Source organism: Danio rerio, chromosome 22 (genome assembly GCF_052040795.2).
Source record: "Danio rerio strain M-AB ecotype USA chromosome 22, GRCz13ab, whole genome shotgun sequence".
Taxonomy (NCBI): domain Eukaryota; kingdom Metazoa; phylum Chordata; class Actinopteri; order Cypriniformes; family Danionidae; genus Danio; species Danio rerio.
In genome coordinates, this window is record NC_141042.1 from 23,655,578 (window position 1) to 23,665,768 (window position 10,191).

At 31.5% G+C, this 10,191-nt stretch overlaps 1 protein-coding gene across 48 annotated transcripts in view; it reads right to left on the reverse strand.

The window, feature by feature from the left end:
* ptprc (protein tyrosine phosphatase receptor type C) overlaps nt 1-9,101 on the reverse strand; it is an 82,855-nt gene extending 73,754 nt beyond the window's left edge. For 31 of the 48 annotated variants that reach the window (XM_087304372.1, XM_087304371.1, XM_087304374.1 and 28 more), the window contains exons 1-3: nt 8,963-9,101; nt 8,776-8,871; nt 909-968 (exon numbers count right to left, since the gene is read on the reverse strand). In XM_087304372.1, coding sequence (XP_087160498.1) covers nt 909-968; nt 8,776-8,830 — 115 coding nt within the window. In that variant the 5' untranslated portion in view covers nt 8,831-8,871; nt 8,963-9,101. The remainder of the gene's footprint in view (nt 1-908; nt 969-8,775; nt 8,872-8,962) is intronic. The other 17 variants (XM_087304376.1, XM_087304375.1, XM_087304365.1 and 14 more) reach the window with 1 other exon arrangement.
* Nucleotides 9,102-10,191: the final 1,090 nt, after the last annotated feature.

Consider the following 10,191-nt stretch of genomic DNA (forward strand, 5'->3'; position numbering starts at 1 on the left):
CAAAATATGACAAAATGTGGATAATTTTATTCTTCTGTAAATGTTGTTAAAATATGAGGAGAGCTTCAAGTTTTTGCAGCATATACAGTTGAAGTCAGAATTATTAGCCCTCTTTGATTTTTTCTTTTATTTATTTATTTTTTTATATATATATTTCCCAAATGATGTTTAACAGAGCAAGGAATTTTTCGTAGTATGTCTGATAATATTTTTTCTTCTGGAGAAAGTCTTGACATAATAACTAGCCCCTTTAAGCTATATATTTTTTTGATAGTCTAGAGAACAAACCATCGTTATACAACAACTTGCCTAATTACCCTAACCTGCCTAGTTAACCTAATTAAGCTAGTTAAGCCTTTAAATGTCACTTTAAGCTGTATAGAAGTGTCTTGAAAAATATCAAGTCAAATATTGTTTACTGTCATCATGTCAAAGATAAAATAAATCAGTTATGAGAAATTCATTCATTTCATTTCATTCATGTTCTACCTACTGTGTCACTGCATCGCCCGTTATTAAAAAATGAGTTATTAAAAATAAGTTAAAGAAAATATTTATTATAAAACCAGGGGAGCTAATAATTCTGACTTCAACTGTGTATAGGTCCTGGTCAATTAAATATATGTACAAATATGTAATAGTACAAATATTAAACACAAACCTTGTATTTATTTGATGGTTAAAAGTTGTTTGTGGAACCATAAATGCCCATGCATTCGCAATTTTTATGATTATGTTTATTGATTCATTTGGTAATGTAGTGTTTAGGTAAATTTCAATCATAACACAAAATCATTATTTTTGCTGCTTGTTCAAACTACTCATTCAAACTGAGCTGATTCATCACAATTCTTGTGCTCTTTTGGGACAACTTAATTGTTTTATCCTAAAAAGAGGAACACCTTTACCTTTTGTTGTTGTAGTTGTTTCTTTTGAGTTGTTTTCATCAGTGCGTGTGGGTGAGGGGTCTATGTTTAAAGGGAAAGCAAAGATCAGTTGAAACGATCCAAACTACTAACTTATACAAATGTTTTTAAAAAGTTTATTTTGCCTGCACCAAAACATAATTTAGAAAATTAAAAAATACATTTAAATTAAATTTAAAACTGCAAAAACAAGTAAGTTAACGTAATCTGTTTGTTTTGGACAAGATGAAGAAATTGTGTGGAACCCTGCATTTTTTACCGTGTAATGTTGTAAAATCGATCCCCATTCACACAGACCTAAAAAACTGACCAAATAACACCACATTCTGCATGCAGGCCAGTAGATGGTGATGTTATACACAAGCAGATACAGTACTGTAATGCTAGCAATTTGTAACTTTTTTTAATTTTGTGGCTAATTTGTGTGGGTTTGTACAATCTCATTCATTCAATTTAGTAGGATTTGCTCATCCCTCGATGATGATTGGGTTTAGGAGCCATGCATCCTTTCAAAATCGTACGACTGAACTTGAAACATGAATTAAACTAATTTGACACAATGTAAAAGTCATTCCTAATGCGATCAGGCTTGTATTTCAACATCATAGTTGCTGACTGAAGTTTGAACACATAATACACTCACATGACATCACTACTTTCACATAGGGACAATAATAGCACTCGGGCAGCACAATATTGGAAAAATCTGACATTGCAGATAATAAACTAAACTGTTCTTTAGGTCTATTTGAAAATAATTGATAATTTCATATTGATTTTAATGATTTTGCATAACAAATATATTAAGTGTGTGTTAAAAAAGCTGTCACTGGGTATTTTTTGTACATTTTAGGCACTAATATGTACCTTAAAGCTACAATGCAGACCTGGGGTGTCCAAACTCGGTCCTGGAGGGCCGGTGTTCTGCTGACTTTAGCTCCAACTTGCTTCAACACACCTGCCAGGAAGCTTCTAGTAATCTAGTGAGAACTTGATTAACTGGTTCAGGTGTGTTTGATTAGGGTTAGAGCTAAACTCTCCAGGACACCGGCACTCCAGGACAGAGTTTGGACACCCCTGGCCTAAAGGATCTGAAATGATACTTTAAAAATAAACATAAGTACCTAAAGTGCCTACAGTATAGCTTAAATGTACATATTAGTGGCTACAAAGTACTTGTAAAATGTGACAGTAAAAGTTATTTTACAAAAGTATGTACATAAATTTACTTTCCCAGTAACTTTTTCCCAGTTTGTTTATGTTTTTTGACAATACTATGGTTACTTTTTAGTTTTTTTCTCATCAGTGATGTACTTTAGAGTTGATGAAAACATCTAATCGTGTTTAATACTCTTTATTAAATTACAGTACTTCATCATGTTATCACAATGGTGTTTAGTAGTTGTTTAATTGACACTGTGGGACTTCTACATATGTTTCTCTCTTGTGGAAAAAGCTTTGGCTCATTATAATGATGGTCTCATGACCAGGTGTTTATGGTTGTTTCAGTGTAACAAAGGGACAATGTATAGATGTTAGTACTTCAAAACACTGTGTATAATACTATAACTCTGAAATACGGTAGTTTATTGTACATTTTTTTTTTAAATAGGGTTTGTACTGTGTTTTTAACACAGTTGCCAAGTTATTTGACCATGAATTGTACAGATTTTATTTTGAAAAGGTTACTGACCCAGTGACAGCTCTTCTACCTTTATTTCTGACAGTGCATGCAGAGCTAAACACAACTGAGCAAAGATGAATAAAAAGTGCTTTATGGTATGTGGAAACTCTAATAGTTTTCAGGTAAATAAATTGAATAATCAAATGTAAAATAACAGTTCGTTGTATAAAATAAATAAAAAAAGGAGTTGACTTAACCATTTAACAATCATCGTAACCACCATCATTATTATTTTAATTGCTTATTACTATTATCAGAGTTGTGCCAATATATTATTCAAAAATAAAAAAATAATAATTCAAGGAGTGCACCTTAGAGGGTTAACTCAAAATTGTAAGGCAACTTGCTGCAGAGCTCTTTTGAGTTGACTAAACATTCATCCCAAGTACTGCACTTGACTTGATTTAAGTTGAGTAAACTCAAAAATGTCCTGAAGCTGGTTTGCTTTAATATTGTACGTTTTCACAGGGAATTAGTGTTTGTTACTGCTCAACTACAATCCCATATCAATGCTAAATCAATATGTTGTGCAGCCCTTAATTCTTTCATCTTCAAAAAACCTCACACACACACACACACCGAAGGCTGGTTTTACACGCTCTAAAATTGTATGTGTGAAAAAGCGCCTTTAGTGCAAAATCATTCGGCTCTAAATAAACAAGAACAAGTTCCTTCACAATCGAAGATGTTACTTTATTTTAGAAACAATTCAGCTATTGCAGTCCGCCACTCTCTCGGCTCGATTCTTGTAAACCCGTGTGAAAGATGCACCCTACGTAAAAGAGTCGATCAGGTCAGAAAAGGGGAAGGGAGTTACTAACCATGGTCTGAATATGGCACGACCTGGTTGCCATGGAAACGCAGAGCACAAACTATTTCGGTTTCTTAACCACAGCTTCCTGTAAGCTTGACAAAACCCTTCCGTCTTGTCGAGGCACTTTGCTTTCTTTTTTGTTCTGCTCGATATACTAGTCTAGGGTTGTTGCAGGTCTACGGTTATGTAGCTCATATACAGAGCGTGTACGGAAGTGGGGAATATGAGAACCAAAATGAATTTTGGGAAAGATAAGATGCACAAACTATATCTATGCTACTTTATATTTACTATATTGGTTAAACTTATAAGTCAGTCAAGTAGTGCAAAGTCATTCATCAAGATACACTGTTCTGAACTCATTTAAAGGGATAGTTCAGCCAAAAAAAGACATTTTCCCTAATATTTGCTTATCGTCAAGGGGTTACAAACACTTTTGAGTTTCCTTTTTTTTCTGTTGAACACAAAATAAGATATTTTGAAAAATGTTGGAAACCAGTTGACTTCCATAGTAAGAAAAACAAATACTGTGGAAGTCAATAGTTACGGCTTTCTTCAAAATATCTGTATTTTTGTTTAAGTGGAAGAAACTAAAACAGAAAATATATTTATTTTTGGATGAACTGGCCCTTTAATAATATGCAATAAGGCATAAATATTATTTTTAAAACACGCGTTTTATCATTCTGAAAATCTCTTCTGATATCTTTCCTCAAATGTTAACTGTAGTTTTAACTGCGACACAGCAGAGTAGCTGTACTTTTCACATATTTGCTTTGCCGGATGTGGTTTAGCTCGACTCAATTTGAGGCGCTCGCATGTCGAGCGTGGCTGTTTTAGCAGGTCCACCCATTACAAGAAACTCATTCAAGGTTGAATGAGAAAAATGACATTTCAAATGTGTTGCTTTGACAGCATTATATTTCAGAGGAACTATGATGAAGTTCAGCTAAATCTTGCAAAGTGAAGTGTCTAGGGACAGATCACCCAAAAATGAAAATTCTGTTTATTCTGTCTAATTTGCTTGTCACAAACCTGTTTAAGTTTATTTTCTCTGTTGAACATAAAATATATATATTTTTTTTTTCCTAAAGTTGGAAACCTGTAACCATTGACTTTCAGATTAGGAAAAACAAATAGTATGGAAGTCAATGGTTACCGGTTTTCAACATTGGTCAAATTAACTTTTTTCTAGTGTTTAACATAAAAAATAAACTCATAAAGATTTGGAACCACTTGAGGACAAGTAAACAGTGAGTAAATATAAATTTTTGGGTGAACTATCCCTTCTAATTAATTTTTGAGAAGTCAAAATGAGCATGAAAAAAAAAACTCCATCTTCACTGAGCATAACATGTATCTTAGTAAAAATGAGACCTCTACTTATTAAGATAATAATGTGGACATCCAAAATTTTGATTACATTTGACATTATCATTAAATTGACTCTTTTAATGTCATCAAATGATTCTTGTCCTAAATATGCCAGACAGGATTTTTTTCTTGTGTAAAACCTATAACAGTCCTTTTAAAACAATGATAAAAGATGTTTTCAGCTTAATACAGTGTTGTTATTACAATAAATGATCATTTTTCAATGGGTTTCATACATAAATCTTAATTGTCTTTATTCAAAGTGGTTGAAAGCCTATTGAACATTGCAAGAATTTAACTTTAAGACATTTTTATTATTGCATTTGTTAGTTTTTTGTTAGATTTACTAACCGTTGTTTAAATCCTTTTCAAACTTCAGCATTTCAGTGTGTATTTCATAATACACTGTGAAAAATCCTGTTTGCCTTAAATATTTAAGCTGAATCAAATAAACCTTATGAGTCCATTGAACTTATATTATGTTAAACTGACTTAAAACAGCTCACATAACTTATATAATTAAGTTCGAACATGATTAACTTTGTTTAATAAGTTACAATGACATTAAACATATGCTGTCAGGACTAATTGCTCATATAATTTTAAAGATATTTTGGGATAGCTACAAATACAAATACAGTACACTGGTTAAACACTTAATTCAGACTTTATTTTGTAAAACAGCACATTTTTTATTCTTTCTTTACTGACAAAGAGCTGGCCAAAAACCAAAACTAATTTAGGTGGGTCACTTGGCCAATGCAATGTGTCAAATATTTACTGCAGTGTTTCATGTATGCATGATTTGCATAAACCTTTAACGGCCTCTTTTTTAAAACTCAGACATCAAATCAACATTAATCAATGACAGCGTTTGGGACAAAATTATTTCAATATATATACAAGAAATACTGATAATCATCAAATGTCATCTTTTTCGGTGGATATTGCAGATAAAGTGTAAGTAATACAGAAACAAAAGATCAATCCCAAAATACACATTGTCAGAATTTGTACAAATTCATACGATTGAATATAAGATCGTAGGATTTTTAAAAGAAGGCGGGTCTCCAAACCGCACCCCTAACCCTACCCCTCATTGGGGGATCAGCAAACTGTGCTAAAGTGTGTGAATGACACCACATAAACTAACATGGATTTACCACTAAAACAAAAAATTACAAACAGCTATGAGATTGTATTGAAAACAGCACATTTAAAGGCTTTTTAAATCTAAAATACTGAAAAATTTATTTAATTATTACTTCAACTTAATACCTGATCTGAATTGTGTTGATTTGGTCATCTTAATTAATTCTAAAATTTGATAAAATTGTACACCACACCAAATATGCAAAATATAAACATCCAAATTTGTGATTTTGTAATGCATAATTTACTCCTAAGTAGACAATTTGGTTATCATTTGCTCACCATCACGTCATTTTAAATCTGTATATTAATATTTTGTTCAGCCATATTAGTCATGACACAATTAAACATGACACATGCAGAACATTCCAAATCTTTCAGTTACTCAATCCCTTTATGAGGGTTTCAATATTTCAATATTTAATTTTCCAATTTTATATGATGTCAGAAGACTTAAACTAGAGTTTAATTATTGCTGTGATGCATTATTACTTTTGTTTTGCATTCATTACTGTTTTTTTAATTTGCACTATATGAAAATGTGCACCATGAACACTCTGCTAAACTTCTCCTTTTTATTTCCACAGATTAAAATAAAGTCATTTGCATTGAACATGACAGCTTTTAAGCTTAATTTTTGTGACTGAACATATCGACTTATAGGCCTCAATTTTACATGTAGGCTCTTCTTTTTGATTCCCATCTTCTTTTTGTGTGCAATTTGCATGTACAGTGCTGTCACAAGGATTCTCATCTGGCCTCTAGCCACAACCATTTTATATATAGATGTAGTTTTAGATGCAGCACGTCTCTGTAACTCTCGCGAGCACCATTTTAGCCGGCAAACAAACGAGACACAAAAAACAGCTCAAAATGGAACTAGGAAGTGGTCAGAGGCGTCTGTAGAAAGACATGTCACAGAGCATCATGCAAAAGGGCGAAATCTAAAAGACAGTCAAATGATTATAACACAACAAATTTTTATATATTTCAATTAAATGTAGTCAAAGCACAATGTTATGTCCATATACATAATGTAGATAGGGATTTATAGACTTTCTTTTAAAAAGTGTGTAAATCCATTGATTTTAAAGTGAATAGTTGAGTTTACTTAAAGAAATTAGTAAACCTGATGGCTTAAAGTTATTAAGTAAATAATCGATGTGGATAGTTATACAATATTAAGTTATGTTGATGTAACAATTCCAAGTTACAATGAGTTTACTCACTTTTTTTTTTAAAGCAAAGTCTATCAATTTTTACAGTAAAGTAAGTAATCGCTTTTTACAGTGCAGACACAATAATAATGCTGATAATCAAAAACCGTCAATTTTGGTGGACATTGTGTAATAATGTGTTTGTGATGATGTGTAAGTAATACAGAAACAGCAGCCCAATCTCACAAGGAAACGTAACTATTTTACGTATTTTATTACATTATATTATATTAATATAAAATATATTTTACAATATTTTTTAAATGTTGTTTTTAATTCATAAAGCTTTTATATTATATTATATTATATTATATTATATTATATTATATTATATTATATTATATTATATTATATTATATTATATACATGCATTTGACATTTTTGCCAATTATTATTTTTTATTCAACAAAAATAATCTTTATACTCTTATTAATAATGCAATCTTTATTAAAATGCAATATACTAATAATTTAAACAATTTTATAATTTAAATAAATATGGAAACTGCAAGAGATTGTAATTAAATGTAAATTTATACTTAAATGTAATTTAATTTTAATGAATAAAAAATAATATTATACAAAACGTATTAAAAAATTATTTAAAAAATAAATTTTACTTTTAGTTTTATGCTTATAATTAGAATTAGTTTAGTCTTATTTAAGTAAAACACGTGCATTTAAAAGCAAAACTTGAACATGACAGCTTTTTGAGTGAAAATACTATTATGTTATATTATATTATATTGCATTGTATTGTATTGTATTGTATTATATTAGATTAAATTAGATTAGATTAGTATAGATTAGATTAGTAAACGTGCAACCAAAAATAGGCTGATGCAATTTTCCCACCAAAATCTCAAAAGAGCTCAACCCGGGAAAGCCATGCATGTTTCTTCACATTAAAAATCCCAAAACACTTTACTTTTCACACTCAGAACAACAGCACACCATCGAACAAACAAATGGCCAAAAAAAGCATCCATGCGTGACAGAAGTCTGGATGATTGACTGACAGCTCGGCCAAATCTAGTCTTGAGGGACACACCCAAACCAGCCTGATCTATTACTGATCTTTTGACAAGCTTACGCCAACCACTGTATCAAACAACTACTGTCCTACTACAGACCTCCATTTAAGATCACTTTCAACATTTTACACTTTACTGTCAAATTCTTTAAACTTTAAAATCCAAAAACTTTAAAAAAACAAAAAGTTTCAAACGGCTAGGAAGAAAGCCCCATCGTCATAGTGAACGATGGTGATGAGAAGAAATTCAGAAGAAATAATCAATAATTCAAAATGAATTCAAAATGAATACATTAATTATGTGTGCTGTTTGAGGACACACTTATTTAAGTTTATGGCTTAAATCAATTAATTATACTGAGGAAGATTAAATAAACTAGTTTACAATTCAGACAGATGCTACAAAACACAATCAACACCAAAGTAGGAATGAAATTACACCACAAGAAGCATGTTAAATGTCAAATGGATCACTAAATAGGTCACAAAAGCCACAGAATACAAAACAATTTTAAGAAACATCATCTATACAACACAAAATGACAAAAATAAAAAATCTCAAATTTTTTTACTTACATAGGACCAAGCATAGGACCAAAACCAAGGGTCCTATCGCAAAAAATCTCGCCATTTCCAAAAGTTCAAACGCCTCTTCTTAAGACACCATATGTCCTGTTTGAAACACACACAGATCTGGGTTAACCATCAGAAAAGCGGCATGCTTTTTTTTTCATTGTCCTACTGGGTTTTCATCAAATCTTACGTGTTCTTATGCGTCTGATGGGTCGCTCCTGTTGTCGGTGAGTTTCCACCTTCAAAAAAAGAAATCCTTTAGCTGTTTTTTGTTGGGTCTGGAGACAGCAGAGCCGTGTCAGAGACACTCTCGCCTTCAACTTTTCGTTAAGGCCCTGTCTTAACAGGAAGTTGCATTTTCATCTACGCCACACATCTCATACTGTGTCATGTCCTTCAAAATGGGAAATGAGAGAATATTAGCTCATTTTTTGGTGCTCTTTTCCTGTTGCATCCATGGTGAAAGCAGCACCTTTTAAACAAACATCACGTCTAGATGAAGGGGTGAACATTTCATCAACACATGTCATCAAAACAGAAATTATCACATCATTTTGAGGATCAAAGTATCACCAGAACTTACTCGTTTTCTTTAAAACCATTGTATAAGTTCTTCTTCAGATAAGATAAAGAATCTTTATTGTTTATTTAAATAATCCTTTAATAAATTTTTATTATTAAATCATTCAAATACTTTTATGTTTTCAGATATTATATTAAAATACTGCACTAAATGTAGATACAGTGCATTCACCAAAATGATGATTTTACATTAACATTTACATTTTATTGCAGCAATTGCAGCAATGTTTTTACTTTACACTTTTGATACTTTATTTAACTGACATATATGTGTTAAAAAATATAACAACACATTTGCTGTCAGATAGGTTAGATATGCGTTAATTCATTTTCTTTAGTTTAAACTGTGGTGCATTGTGATTAGTAAATAAACAAGTAAATGGCTACTTGTTTGACGGAAAAAAACAATAATAATGTCTTGTATTTATTTTTAGGGGCTTAGGGCTATCATCGCTGCTTGTAGCTATTTTTACAGTATTAATACCATTAATTCACAGCCTGACTCTGTCCATGACAGTCTGGAGCTCGAGCTAAATTATTATTATATCATGACTTAATAATTAAAAAAATCTTTATTTTATTTATTTTTAGGGGTGTAGGCCCGGTATTGCTGCTTGCAGCTATATTTTTACAGTATTAATACCATTAATTTACAGCCTCAGCCTATTCATTACAGTCTGGAGCACAAGCTGATTTAGAATAACATCCTGATTTAATAATAATTTCTCGTATTAATTTTTGGGCAATGCGGTGGCACAGTGGTTAGCACATTTGCCTCACAGCTAGAAGGTTGCTGGTTTGAGCCTCGGCTGGATAAATTGGCATTTCTGTGTGGAG